The 15,070-nt window shown below is 43.8% G+C and overlaps 2 protein-coding genes across 2 annotated transcripts in view; both read left to right on the forward strand.

Moving 5' to 3' along the window:
* The first annotated feature begins 4,508 nt into the window (after positions 1-4,508).
* LOC121305223 (carbonic anhydrase 4-like) lies at positions 4,509-8,481 on the forward strand. The gene is made up of 9 exons (XM_041236766.1): positions 4,509-4,569; positions 5,014-5,086; positions 5,473-5,505; positions 6,022-6,192; positions 6,414-6,562; positions 6,664-6,753; positions 6,936-7,008; positions 7,560-7,723; positions 8,206-8,481. Exons 2-9 carry the CDS (start codon positions 5,014-5,016, stop codon positions 8,431-8,433), a joined length of 981 nt encoding a protein of 326 aa, XP_041092700.1. The 5' UTR covers positions 4,509-4,569; the 3' UTR covers positions 8,434-8,481.
* A 5,445-nt stretch (positions 8,482-13,926) lies between these two features.
* The window catches only part of si:ch73-248e21.5, a 1,826-nt gene continuing 682 nt past the window's right edge, over positions 13,927-15,070 (forward strand). Inside the window, exon 1 of the mRNA XM_041236945.1 lies at positions 13,927-14,011. Coding sequence (XP_041092879.1) covers positions 13,959-14,011 — 53 coding nt within the window. The 5' untranslated portion in view covers positions 13,927-13,958. The remainder of the gene's footprint in view (positions 14,012-15,070) is intronic.

Consider the following 15,070-nt stretch of genomic DNA (forward strand, 5'->3'; position numbering starts at 1 on the left):
TTGTAAAGCACAGAGGGGTCTGGTAAAGCACAGGGAAGCATTGTAAAGCACAGAGAGGTCTGGTAAAGCATAGGGAAGCATTGTAAAGCACAGAGAGGTCTGGTAAAGCACAGGGAAGCATTGTAAAGCACAGAGAGGTCTGGTAAAGCATAGGGAAGCATTGTAAAGCACAGAGAGGTCTGGTAAAGCATAGGGAAGCATTGTAAAGCACAGAGAGGTCTGGTAAAGCACAGGGAAGCATTGTAAAGCACACAGGTCTGGTAAAGCACAGGGAAGCATTGTAAAGCACAGAGAGGTCTGGTAAAGCACAGGGAAGCATCTGGTAAAGCACAGCACAGAGAGGTCTGGTAAAGCATAGGGAAGCATTGTAAAGCACAGAGAGGTCTGGTAAAGCACAGGGAAGCATTGTAAAGCACAGAGAGGTCTGGTAAAGCATAGGGAAGCATTGTAAAGCACAGAGAGGTCTGGTAAAGCACAGGGAAGCATTGTAAAGCACAGAGAGGTCTGGTAAAGCACAGGGAAGCATTGTAAAGCACAGAGAGGTCTGGTAAAGCATAGGGAATCATTGTAAAGCACAGAGAGGGTCTTGTAAAGCGATAACGTACCGTGTGTCTCACTTGGCTCCCCGAGGGGGATCAGTGCGGTGCGACAGCTACTACTACTGCACCCGGCAGGTCTGTCTGTCCCCGAGGGTCTCCCCTGGTAAAGGCATGGCTGCGTGGTGTGCAGGGGGGAGTCACACAGTCAGGGGAGTGCAGGGGGTCCCCGAGGGTCTCCCCTGGTAAAGGCATGGCCGCGTGGTGTGCAGGGGGGAGTCACACAGTCAGGGGAGTGCAGGGGGTCCCCGAGGGTCTCCCCTGGTAAAGGCACGGCCGCGTGGCGTGCAGGGGGGGGGGGTCAAACATTCACTTTTTAAGTTTCTTTCTAATCTGTTTTAATCTGTTTCTTTGTCTGGCTCTCTATGTTGTGATTATTACTGTCCCGTTTCTATGAGAGTTCAGAACCCAGCCCCGTTGGCATGACAAAACATTAGAGCTGGCTGGGGCAACGTGATTGGCTGACAGGTGTTCTGACCTGTGAGGATACAGCATATCCCTAGTACAGAACAGCAGCAATTAGAGCTCTCTCATTCACTCTGCATCAGTGACGTATCTGAGGCGAAACTGGCAGTATAATAGACAAGCTTAGTCACATCCCTTACATCTCCCACACAGCTCTCTGATTGAGTCAGTCAGTCCTCTTTATTGGGAGCTGCTTCATTGAGAAGGTTACAAGAATTCAGATGAAGACGACAGCAACACACGAATGATCGTGGACACAAACACGCAAACACACAAACACGCACACGCACACACACTCACACACACAAACACGCACACACACAAACACACACACAAACACGCACACATACAAACGCATAAACACAGACACACACACACTAACACACAGACACACACACTGACACACAGACACACAAAAACACAGACATACACACACACACACACGCTGACACATAGACAGACACAAAAAAAAACACACGCACACACACACTGATAATAAAGTAAAACATTTCAAGAAGGCGGAGCAGAAAGACAATAATAATAATAATAATAATAATAATAATAATATAATAATAATAATAATAATAATCCTTGTTTAGGAAAATCTATATTTTAGTGGCGCTCTGGAACCTTCAGGATTTAGGACCGCGCGCCGTTGACCTACAGCCCTGACAGAAACACCGTTTGCCTTTGAAGAAGTATTTATTCCATAAATCCATTTGTTAGCGTGTTGATTCCAACGCCAGAAAAGCTGTCCTTCCCTCACCTTTACAATCAGGGATCAATCAATGGCGGGTACTGTCCGCGGCGAGTGTTTTTATCTGGGGCGCTAGCGGGTTTTTATTTCTTTTTTTAGTTAACTTTTCTCGTATATTATTTCGAAGAGCTTATCGAGAATGTAAGGCGATGGGGATATTACAGGGTGTCTCCCTCTCAGATTTGGCTCAGATTTGCATCACCTGCAAGAAGACATTTATACACCTGACAACTTATCAGAGATCTCTCTCTCTCTCTCTCTCTATCTCCCATGCCCTCCCTCTCTCTCTCACTCCCTCTCTCTTTACCTCTCTCTCTCTCTTTCTCTCTCCCTCCCTCCCTCTCTCTCTCTTTCTCCCTCCTCTCCTCTCTCTCTCTCTCTTTCTCTCTCTCTCTCTCTCTCTCTGTCTTTCTCTTTCTCTCTCACTCCCCCCCTCTCTCTCTCTCTCTCTCTCTCTCTCTCTCTCTCTCTCTCTCTCTCTCTCTCTCTCTCTCTCTCTCTCCTCTCTCTCTCTCTCTCTCTCTCTCTCTCTCTCTCTCTCTCTCTCTCTCCCTCTCTCTCTCTCTCTCTCTCTCTCTCCCTCTCTCTCTGCGGGACCTCTCTCTCTCCTCTCAAGGGGTAGGCGCTCTCTCTCTCGCCTCGTGAGGGAGGAGAGTAGAGGAGGGGAGAGAGATCTCCTCTCCCCCTCTCCCCTCTCTCTCGTCCCTCTCCCTCTCTCTCTCTCTCCTCTCACTCTCTCTCCCCCCCCTCTCTCTCTCTCTCTCTTTCTCTCTCTCTCCCTCCTTTCTCTCTCTCTCTCTCTCTCCTCTCTTCCCTCTCCTCTCTCTCTCTCTCTCTCTCTCTCTCTTCCTCTCTCTCTCTCTCTCTCTCCCCCCTCTCTCTCTCTCTCTCTCTCTCTCTCTCTCTCTCTCTCTCTCTCTCTCCCCCTCTCTCTCTCTCTCACCCCTCTCTCTCTCTCTCTCTCTCTCTCTCCTCTCTCTCTCTCTCTCTCTCTTTGTGAGGAAAAAATTAAGTGTGTTTGGATAGTCGAAGTGGAGGACTCGATGTTATCAAAAATAATGTATGAAGATATTGCGAGTTGAGGGGGGGTACCCACAACTCAGGGAATAAATCTAAGATACGAACAACTCTCTCTCTCTCTCTCTCTCTCTTTCTCTTCTCCTCTCTCTACATAACTTTTCTATCCAAACCTATCAGCTTCACCTCCTGAGCTACAATAGTTTTTATTACATAACTTCTATAACGCTCCCCCCCCCATGGGTGTTGCTGTCCATTATTTCATTCTATGCTTGTTGACGCCACCCCTCGTCTCTACTATTTAATGAGACACAGATGAATTCTCACAAACACAAGAATCATTTTCATCAATTTTTCACCAAGGAATTTGAAGGTAGGGTCCTGTTTAATCTCTCCGCTCTCTGCCCTCTCTCCATTGCTCTCTACCCTCTCTCTCACTCCCTCTCACTACTCGCTCTCTCTCGTCACCGAGAAAGTCGATTACCATATATTATATCTATATATATAATATATAATATATATATATATCATATTTGCGTAAAACTTATATCTTAAGTATAAATGTTAACAGTTTCACTTTTATTTTTTGTAAAACGCATTTTGAATTATGAATTCATTTTTCACAATTTCAAAGTGAATCTACATGCTGTTCCTATTTATTCTTCACTAGCAAACGTTTCCACTAGAAGTCTTTCTCAGCGTCTTCAGTGTAGCTTTGCATCTTTAAAATCCATTCTCTCACCTCTTATTAGCTTTATTAACAGGATCACTGACCCCTCCCTTTAAAGGAGCGCTGACCATCTTTAAAATCCATTCTCTCACCTCTTATTAGCTTTATTAACAGGATCACCGGCCCCTCCCTTTAAAGGAGCGCTGACCATCTTTAAAATCCATTCTCTCACCTCTTATTAGCTTTATTAACAGGATCACTGGCCCCTCCCTTTAAAGGAGCGCTGACCATCTTTAAAATCCATTCTCTCACCTCTTATTAGCTTTATTAACATGATCACTGGCCCCTCCCTTTAAAGGAGCGCTGACCATCTTTAAAATCCATTCTCTCACCTCTTATTAGCTTTATTAACAGGATCACTGACCCCTCCCTTTACAGGAGCGCTGACCATCTTTAAAATCCATTCTCTCACCTCTTATTAGCTTTATTAACAGGATCACTGACCCCTCCCTTTAAAGGAGCGCTGACCATCTTTAAAATCCATTCTCTCACCTCTTATTAGCTTTATTAACAGGATCACTGACCCCTCCCTTTAAAGGAGCGCTGACCATCTTTAAAATCCATTCTCTCACCTCTTATTAGCTTTATTAACAGGATCACTGACCCCTCCCTTTAAAGGAGCGCTGACCATCTTTAAAATCCATTCTCTCACCTCTTATTAGCTTTATCAACATCACTACCCCCACCTCTCTCACCTCCACTACTCATTTCAAGGAACACTAACTCTTTCTAGGAACTTTTGTAAGATAAAACCGTTTCAATTGAAAGTGAGCAGTAATTGTTAAATCTGGAGTTATCTGGCAAAATCTCGGTGTGTGTTTTGTGCGGCATTGCAATGTGACACCACTCTGTTACTACACACAGGACCTGGATCACAGAAGATTGTCAGCACTAGCTGCAGCACTCTTGCAAACTGACACCAAAAGCCAGGGGGCCTATGACAAAGACTGTGCTTCATAGCAAAGAAACTTTCCTTACAAGGAATTGAATGGGAGATTTCCACTGTGAATCCACAACTCTCTCACTGCCATGGCACGCCTCTCTGCGCTTTACAATGCTTCCCTATGCTTTACCAGACCTCTCTGTGCTTTACAATGCTTCCCGATGCTTTACCACACCTCTCTGTGCTTTACAATGCTTCCCTGTGCTTTACCAGACCTCTCTGTGCTTTACAATGCTTCCCTATGCTTTACCAGACCTCTCTGTGCTTTACAATGCTTCCCGATGCTTTACCACACCTCTCTGTGCTTTACAATGCTTCCCTGTGCTTTACCAGACCTCTCTGTGCTTTACAATGCTTCCCTATGCTTTACCAGACCTCTCTGTGCTTTACAATGCTTCCCTATGCTTTACCAGACCTCTCTGTGCTTTACAATGCTTCCCTGTGCTTTATCACACTTTACATAAGCTTAGAGTCTAACTCCTTCTCTCTTATTTCAATGTTTCAGATGCATTGCTTGCCAGCTGTTGCTGTCTTGCTAATTCTGGGATTGCTGTGTGGATGTGTTGACACAGCGACAGGTAGGAACACAGAGGCATATACTTGCCGTTAACAAGCACTTACTGGCAGGCAATCAACAAATCCGTCCGGCGAAGCATCGGTTTCGAATCATGAAAAGCTGTCCTTCCCTCACCTTTACAACCCAGTACCACCCAACAGTGATTAACTGGAAGGATATTTTTTATTTTAAATACCAGTTGGAAGTGAATTTTCCTCTCTGACTTTTTTTTTTTTTTTACTGCTTTCGAACGGTTTTAAAAGTTAAATCGCCATTGATTTTGTACCCGGTGGTAAAGGTGAAGGAAGGACAACGTCTCGTGTTTTCAGTTCAACGGCAAACGTTTCCACTAGAAGTCTTTCTCAGTGTCTTCAGCGTCAATTCAACTGCAAACGTTTTGTTTTATAGTGCACGAATGGTGTTACAATGGAGACGTCTGTGGTAAGTCATTGTACTTCTTAAAATTACAGTTATGTTTCTGTTTGCTTTACCAGATCTCTGTGCTTTACAATGCTTCCCTATGCTTTACCAGACCTCTCTGTGTTTACAATGCTTCCCTGTGCTTTACCAGACCTCTCTGTGCTTTACAATGCTTCCCTGTGCTTTACCAGACCTCTCTGTGCTTTACAATGCTTCCCTATGCTTTACCAGACCTCTCTGTGCTTTACAATGCTTCCCTATGCTTTACCAGACCTCTCTGTGCTTTACAATGCTTCCCTATGCTTTACCATACCTCTCTGTGCTTTACAATGCTTCCCTGTGCTTTACCAGACCTCTCTGTGCTTTACAATGCTTCCCTATGCTTTACCAGACCTCTCTGTGCTTTACAATGCTTCCCTGTGCTTTACCAGACCTCTCTGCTTCATCACACTGTGCTGTCACTGTGGAACACTTCTCTAAGGGGATGGGGGTGCAGCTGCTGTATTCATGGGTCTCTGTGGGTTCTTTTGCTTGAAGGCCCAAGTGCCTGGATCACCAAGCCCTTTGGAAGCTGTAATGGAACTCGTCAATCTCCCATTGACATCAGCACTGACAGAGCGCAGACCGACCAGAACCTCTCGCAGTTCAGCTTCTCAGATTACGAGGACAAGCACATCATGAAGGAAATCGTCAACACCAGGAGGACAGGTGGGGGAGATTTCGAAAGAATGAAAAAGAGGGCGAGTGTATCTCTCTCGCTCTCTCTCTGTGTCTCTCCAGTGAAAGTGACCCTCTCTCTTTCCTTTCTCCCCCTCTCCTTTCCCCTTACCTCCAATCCTCTCCTCTCCTTTAACTCTCCTCTCTTCTCTCCTGTTCTCTCTCCTCACCTCTCCCTCCCTCTCCTCTCCCCTCTCCCCTCTCCTCTCCAGTGAAAGTCATTCTCAATGACAGTGTTGAGATTACAGGCGGGGGCCTGCAGGACTCCTATCACGCGATTGAGTTTCACCTGCACTGGGGGAACTTGCACTCTGTCCCTGGATCAGAGCACAAGATGGATGGGAAGCACTTCCCCATGGAGGTGAGGAGTCTGTGTGTGTGTGTGTGTGTGTTTGTAGTGTATCATGCATCACTGTTTCATGCATCGATCCTTCCTCTGCTGTCTCTTATTTGTTTCTGCAGCTCCACATCGTTCACTTCAAGAAACATTACAACTACACCCTGGCAATGGCAGACCCGACAGGAATCGCAGTGCTGGGCTTCCTCATTGAGGTGAGGCTTAAAAACACTCCGGGGAAAAAACTGGAGCGCTCCCCGGACTGAATGTCGGGAATGCGGAGAAGATCGGAGCTAAAAACCAACAACGTTTCCCATCTTTCCCATCCATCGGAGACTGGGAAACGGGGGGGGAGGGGGTCTATTTTACTATGATGTTTTTCATTTTATTGTTTTAGGCTACCGATGATAAAGACACACCCCTGAGCTGGAAACTTCTCACATCCAAACTCGACGATATCTCACACAACGGTACATGACTACTTTATCATCGCTCTCTTCTATGTATAGAATGCTGGCTTATCATCACAGGCATGGGAATCAGACTCCCGCTGCACAGCAGTGTGATCCAGTCCTGCTTTCACTAGGAGTTTAATAATCAGACTCCCGCTGCACAGCAGTGTGATCCAGTCCTGCTTTCACTAGGAGTTTAATAATCAGACTCCCGCTGCACAGCAGTGTGATCCAGTCCTGCTTTCACTAGGAGTTTAATAATCAGACTCCCGCTGCACAGCAGTGTGATCCAGTCCTGCTTTCACTAGGAGTTTAATAATCAGACTCCCGCTGCACAGCAGTGTGATCCAGTACTGCTTTCACTAGGAGTTTAATAATCAGACACACCTGAGCTTGTTAGCTAGACACACTGGGGGCTGATCAAGCTGCTAGTGAAACCTGGACTGGATCACACTGCTGTGCAACAGGAGTCTGATTCCCATCCCTGCAATAATAACAATGCTGGTTATCACAGGAATGGAATAAGACTTGACTCTCTCCTTCACTCTCACGCCATTGCTCTCTTTCAGTGACCTCTGCCCATTTGAACCTGTCTCTGTCCCTCGATGACCTCCTCTCCGGGGTTAACAGGTCAAAGTTCTACCGCTATCCCGGCTCACTGACGACCCCCCCCTGCCAGGAGTCAGTGCTGTGGACCATCTTCGAAGAAAAGATTCACGTGAGCAAGGATTTGGTAAGAGTCTGCCTCAGTAAAAGCACAGCACAGTGTAATAAAGCACAGTGAAAGCATAGGGACACATTGTAAAGCACAGAGAGGTCTGGTAAAGCATAGGGAAGCATTGTAAAGCGCAGAGAGGTCTGGTAAAGCACAAGGAAGCATTGTAAAGCACAGAGAGGTCTGGTAAAGCATAGGGAAGCATTGTAAAGCACAGAGAGGTCTGGTAAAGCATAGGGAAGCACTGTAAAGCACAGAGAGGTCTGGTAAAGCACAGGGAAGCATTGTAAAGCACAGAGAGGTCTGATTAAAGGATATTAAAAAACACACAGTTTACCTCGATTTGCTTATTTATCTCCCTCTTCCCCTCCCCTCTTTCTCTTCCCCTCTCCCTTCCCCGCTCCCCTTCTCAAACCCTAATTCTCTCTCCCTCTCTCTCTGTCTCTCTGTCTCTCTCCCTCTCTCTCTGTCTCTCTGTCTCTCTCCCTCTCTCTCCTCAGATTGACTTGTTTGCTAAGAGGCTTGTTCATTATCCCAAGGCCGCTGTGAACATCACAAACATCTACCGACCAGTTCAGCCTCTCAACTCCAGGACGATCCTCGCGTCTCCAGGGACCAAAGCCGGTCCCCTGTTGACCACAGGCAATGTGGGCGGAGCTCCACGTCTCTCTGTCCCCTCCACTTGGCTCCTGGTCGTCACGACAGCAGGACTCAGCTTCCTGAGATAGAAAAAGAAACTGAAGTGTGAAATGAAAATAAAAGAAACGTTTCCACTAGAAGTCTTTCTCTGTGTCTTCAGTGTAAATTCAATACAAAACGTTTCCACTAGAAGTCTTTCTCAGTGTCTTCAGTGTCAATTCAATACAAACGTTTCCACTAGAAGTCTTTCTCAGTGTCTTCAGTGTCAATTCAATACAAAACGTTTCCACTAGAAGTCTTTCTCAGTGTCTTCAGTGTCAATTCAATACAAAACGTTTCCACTAGAAGTCTTTCTCAGTGTCTTCAGTGTCAATTCAATACAAAACGTTTCCACTAGAAGTCTTTCTCAGTGTCTTCAGTGTCAATTCAATACAAACGTTTCCACTAGAAGTCTTTCTCAGTGTCTTCAGTGTCAATTCAATACAAACGTTTCCACTAGAAGTCTCTCTCAGTGTCTTCAGTGTAAATTTTTTTTTTTCATAAGCTTTATTTAATCTAATGCTCTGTATTGAAATAAAGTTTAAAAGCAACATCGTATTTCTCCCTTTTATTTGTTCACAAAGATCAGGCCTGGGAATCAGACTCCCTGGTTTCACTAGGAGTTTAATAATCAGACTCCCGCTGCACAGCAGTGTGATCCAGTCCTGCTTTCACTAGGAGTTTAATAATCAGACTCCCGCTGCACAGCGGTGTGATCCAGTCCTGGTTTCACTAGGAGTTTAATAATCAGACTCCCGCTGCACAGCAGTGTGATCCAGTCCTGCTTTCACTAGGAGTTTAATAATCAGACTCCCACTGCACAGCAGTGTGATCCAGTCCTGGTTTCACTAGGAGTTTAATAATCAGACTCCCGCTGCACAGCAGTGTGATCCAGTCCTGCTTTCACTAGGAGTTTAATAATCAGACTCCCGCTGCACAGCAGTGTGATCCAGTCCTGCTTTCACTAGGAGTTTAATAATCAGACTCCCGCTGCACAGCGGTGTGATCCAGTCCTGCTTTCACTAGGAGTTTAATAATCAGACTCCCGCTGCACAGCAGTGTGATCCAGTCCTGCTTTCACTAGGAGTTTAATAATCAGACTCCCGCTGCACAGCAGTGTGATCCAGTCCTGCTTTCACTAGGAGTTCAATAATCAGACACACCTGAGCTTGTTAGCCAGACACACTGGGGGCTGATCAAGCTGCTAGTACTAATTTCCTCTTCCCCTTATCATTGCATAGCCCCTCCCTCTTTAGCTTAACCTCATGAATATGAATGAGGAAGGTTCAGTGGCGTTCTAGAATCTCGTTAAGTTCCGTCAATCTCTTCCGTAGCTCCTCCCCCTTCCATGTCAACAGAAAAAAAAAAAAAAAAAAAAAACTCCATTAAATTATTGTTTGAAACTAAGAAACTGAGTCCAGCAGAGCAGCTCTAGTGTGGGGCTCTAGTGCCTTCATCAGCGTTACTGAAACTAAACTGAGTCCAGCAGAGCAGCTCTAGTTTGGGGCTCTAGTGCCTTCATCAGCGTTACTGAAACTAAACTGAGTCCAGCAGAGCAGCTCTAGTTTGGGGCTCTAGTGCCTTCATCAGCGTTACTGAAACTAAACTGAGTCCAGCAGAGCAGCTCTAGTTTGGGCTCTAGTGCCTTCATCAGCGTTACTGAAACTAAACTGAGTCCAGCAGAGCAGCGTTTGGGCTCTAGTGCCTTCATCAGCGTTACTGAAACTGAACACAGTCCAGCGTTTCTATGGGTTTCAGCTCAGCAAAGGGTGAGTTTTGATATCAAGTTTTAGACGGTTTCAGACCGCACCTAGTTCTGCCTTTCTTTCTTTCATTCCTTCTTTTCTTTCCTGCTGTTGTTAGTTCACACCAGGTGCTTTCTTCAGGTGCTTTCTGTGTAAAGTGAGTCTTGTGGTCTGCATTGTAACGAAGCCTAAACTACAGTTTCAGATTCCAGCACATTGTGTGCTTCTCAATAAACCCAGACCGATTCCCAGCTTGTCAAGTGTGTTAGTAGAGCGGCACAAACCTTTCAATATTATTACAAGAAAGGCAGAAAATAGAATCTGGTCTCTTCACTCAAAACTGCACATTTGAGACTTGTATAATACAGCCTTATACAAATATTGGATTATAGACAGATAGACTAAAGATTGATAAAGATTGATAGATTATAGATAGATAGATAGATGATAGATACTGTAGATATTATAGATAGATAGATAGATAGATAGATAGATAGATAGATAGATAGACAGACAGATAGATAGATAGATAGATAGATTGATAGGTAGATAGATTATATACAGATAGATAAATAGAGAGATAGATACTGTAGATATTATAGATTGATAGATAGATAGATCGATAGATAGATTGATAGGTAGATAGATAGATTATAGACAAATAGATAAATAGATAGATACTGTAGATATTATAGATTGATAGATAGATAGATAGATAGATAGATAGATAGATAGATAGATAGATAAATAGATAGATAGATAGATAGATAGATAGATAGATAGACAGATAGATAGATAGATAGATAGATAGATAGATAGATTGATAGGTAGATAGATTATATACAGATAGATAAATAGAGAGATAGATACTGTAGATATTATAGATTGATAGATAGATAGATCGATAGATAGATTGATAGGTAGATAGATAGATTATAGACAAATAGATAAATAGATAGATACTGTAGATATTATAGATTGATAGATAGATAGATAGATAGATAGATAGATAGATAGATAGATACTGTAGATATTATAGATAGATAGATAGACAGATAGATCAGCTGCTGAATAATACTATATATATAGAGTGACTGGGGTATACAGTCCACACTGCAATGTGGGGGTCAGGACCAGGTACCCCGTCAGAGGGAAACGGCTGTGATTGTATCACTGACTGTGTGTTTGGTGTCAGTTGGGTTAAGTAATCAAGGATTTTACAAGGTGGCAGTTTTGTGTGTCAGCGTGGGTGAGGAAGGAGATTCCAGAAGAAATTCTGGTAAACCGACCCTGCGGCAGTGTGCTACTGACAGCAGAATTTAGATTTGCGATTCAGTTACATCTCTTTGTTTTTACAGGGGAACACAAGCCCTGCTTACCTTGCTGCCAGGGAGCAACACAGGGTTCTAGTTTCCTTCCTAGAAGTGATTTAGGCACCTGTTTTGTGTATCTCGATTTTGTTCGTGAATAAACACATTTCACTTTGGCTGGATTGTTACAAACAAAAATAAAAAGCTTCTTCGCCATATAATTAGCTGCAGGAAGGTTTTCTTTTTCCCCCCGAATTCTGGAGACCCCCTGGCGATGAGACGACCTGAAATCACGCTTCGCAAACCTGAATTCAGCCACGTAACGACCACAGTGAACAGACCAGCCCTCCTGTCTCTGTGTTGCATGAAAGGTCGAATTCTGTAATCTCAATCCCTCACCAGGAATCCTGAACAATCGCTCAATGGTTTCTAGTGTTTTTCGAAGGTGACAGCTTCCAAGAAACTCAACAAAGCAGAACCTGTCAATCTGCACTTAAGCGAAAAGCCTAGCTTTCATTGGAGAATGGAGGGGTGAGGCAAATTAACAGAAAATGATAACAGTGTAGCAGGCAGGCAACCCTGTGCTTTACCAGAGCTCTCTGTGCTTTACAATGCTTCCCTGTGCTTTACCAGACCTCTCTGCGCTTTACAATGCTTCCCTGTGCTTTACCAGACCTCTCTGCGCTTTACAATGCTTCCCTATGCTTTACCAGCCCTATCTGTGCTTTACAATGCTTCCCTGTGCTTTACCAGACCTCTCTGTGCTTTACAATGCTTCCCTGTGCTTTACCAGACCTCTCTGTGCTTTACAATGCTTCCCTGTGCTTTACCAGACCTCTCTGTGCTTTACAATGCTTCCCTGTGCTTTACCAGACCTCTCTGTGCTTTACAATGCTTCCCTATGCTTTCACTGTGGTATATTACACTGTGCTGTGCTTTTACTGTAGGGAAACTTTTATAAGACACATACATACATAATTAAATAAATAAATTCGACCATTAACAAAGTAAATTTTAATTTTCCTAAGGTTTTATAGGGATATATATTTATATATTATTATAAAAAAATGTTTCACAAGCCAAAAAGTTTCAACAAAAGTTTCAGAACTTTGAAAAAGTCACAGAGAACATATTGTATTTCTGTCTTACAGAATAAACTTTCAAAATATATACAGATATAGAGTTATTATTATTATTATTATCATTATTATTATTATTATTATTACTATTATTATTATTATTATTATTGATATTATTTTCTTTTATTATTTCATATGGCCCCTCCCTTTAAAGGAGCGCTGACCATCTTTAAAATCCATTCTCTCACCTCTTATCATCTTTATTAACAGGATCACTGGCCCCTCCCTTTACAGGAGCGCTGACCATCTTTAAAATCCATTCTCTCACCTCTTATTAGCTTTATTAACAGGATCACCGGCCCCTCCCTTTAAAGGAGCGCTGACCATCTTTAAAATCCATTCTCTCACCTCTTATTAGCTTTATTAACAGGATCACCGGCCCCTCCCTTTAAAGGAGCGCTGACCATCTTTAAAATCCATTCTCTTGCCTCTTATTAGCTGCAAAATTACTGTGGCGAACTTTTAAACTTTTATATGTGTGCCCAAATATTTGCACTTGGTTATAGAAAATAAAGGAATCTCCTTCAACCTTTCCCTAGCCCCGGTCTACATATTTGCAGTTTCAGTAACATGATCGAAAAATATTCAAAGTTGCTTTATTAAAAATAAACGGGAAGGTTAGAATTGTATTAGTCAAGCTGAAAACAAGCCTTCATTGTTTAGAAAGGGATCACTGAGCTTCACAAAGGCCTGCTGAGTGAGAGATCTGAGCACAGCGTAGTTAACCACTTCAATGCTGGCGTCACTTTCAGGACGCGGTCGCTGACGTCTGCCTGTTTCACTAATTCGTTTTTGGCTTCCGCCTTCATTGAGGGTATAGTGAGCACACTGTGGTCCCATTCTACCAGCCTCACCCCATTGCAACTGCCCTATACTTGTGCTACCATTGTAGTGTAATACAGACCCATTGCAGTGCCACTGTCTGTCTGCATTGCCATTGAAGATCATTGAGGGTATAGTCAGCACACTGTGGTCCCATTCTACCAGCCTCGCCCCATTGCAGCTGCCCTATGCTTGTGTTACCGTTGCCCCTCAGTGTAACACAGACCCATTGCAGTGCCACTGTCTGTCTGCATTGCCATTGAAGATCATTGAGGGTATAGTCAGCACACTGTGGTCCCATTCTACCAGCCTCGCCCCATTGCAGCTGCCCTATGCTTGTGTTACCGTTGCCCCTCAGTGTAATACCATCGTATTCCATCACTTTGTCATTTTGTTTCTTGGAATGAATTTGGTCTCTTCTCTGTTCCCTTTGTTTGAAGAGGAAGTTAAAAACCACAACGGCACTGAAATTCCATCTCCATGGAAACCTGCGGCACCATTGCTAGGAAACCGTACGGGCTCCCTCTACAGGAAGCTTGCGTGGGTTTGGGCTCCCAGAATGCCCCACTCTGCCAGACCCAGAGAGAAGAGAGAATCGTTAAACAGCACCAGGTATGAAAGTGTCAAATCTGCTGATTTCTTGTCGAAAAAGTTGGTTTATTGACTGTTGAACCATTACTAGAAATGAAAACAGAAACTGAGGGTTATTTTTTGTTAATTAAAAACCACTGTGATGTTTTTTTGTTTTGGTGTTGTCATTGTCTAGGTCGGCCATATTTACCAAACTAACAGTTCATATTGGCTATTGAAACTCAGAAGGGCTGTCTGAATCATTGCTGGAGCCACAGTCCAGTATAATATATATAAAACTATGGCTATTGAAACTCAGGGGGGCTGTGTGAATCATTGCTGGAGCCACAGTCCAGTATAATATATAAAACTATGGCTATTGAAACTCAGGGGGGCTGTGTGAATCATTGCTGGAGCCGCAGTCCAGTATAATATATAAAACTATGGCTATTGAAACTCAGAGGGGCTGTCTGAATCATTGCTGGAGCCGCAGTCCAGTATAATATATAAAACTATGGCTGTTGAAACTCAGGGGGGCTGTGTGAATCATTGCTGGAGCCACAGTCCAGTATAATATATAAAACTATGGCTATTGAAACTCAGGGGGGCTGTGTGAATCATTGCTGGAGCCACAGTCCAGTATAATATATAAAACTATGGCTATTGAAACTCAGGGGGGCTGTCTGAATCATTGCTGGAGCCACAGTCCAGTATAATATATAAAACTATGGCTATTGAAACTCAGGGGGGCTGTCTGAATCATTGCTGGAGCCACAGTCCAGTATAATATATAAAACTATGGCTATTGAAACTCAGGGGGGCTGTCTGAATCATTGCTGGAGCCACAGTCCAGTATAATATATAAAACTATGGCTGTTGAAACTCAGGGGGGCTGTCTGAATCATTGCTGGAGCCACAGTCCAGTATAATATATAAAACTATGGCTATTGAAACTCAGGGGGGCTGTTTGAATCATTGCTGGAGCCACAGTCCAGTATAATATATAAAACTATGGCTATTGAAACTCAGGGGGGCTGTGTAAATCATTGCTGGAGCCACAGTCCAGTATAATATATAAAACTATGGCTATTGAAACTCAGG

The sequence above is a fragment of the Polyodon spathula genome, chromosome 42, assembly GCF_017654505.1.
Source record: "Polyodon spathula isolate WHYD16114869_AA chromosome 42, ASM1765450v1, whole genome shotgun sequence".
NCBI lineage: Eukaryota > Metazoa > Chordata > Actinopteri > Acipenseriformes > Polyodontidae > Polyodon > Polyodon spathula.

What these genes read in the sequence shown, in the direction of transcription:
- LOC121305223 (XM_041236766.1), top strand. Translation starts at nt 5,014, where the DNA reads ATGCATTGCTTGCCAGCTGTTGCTGTCTTGCTAATTCTGGGATTGCTG. An exon ending in CGTCAACACCAGGAGGACAG is followed by an intron (nt 6,193 to 6,413) that starts GTGGGGGAGATT and finishes TCTCCTCTCCAG; the next exon opens with TGAAAGTCATTCTCAATGAC. An exon ending in TGCTGGGCTTCCTCATTGAG is followed by an intron (nt 6,754 to 6,935) that starts GTGAGGCTTAAA and finishes TTATTGTTTTAG; the next exon opens with GCTACCGATGATAAAGACAC.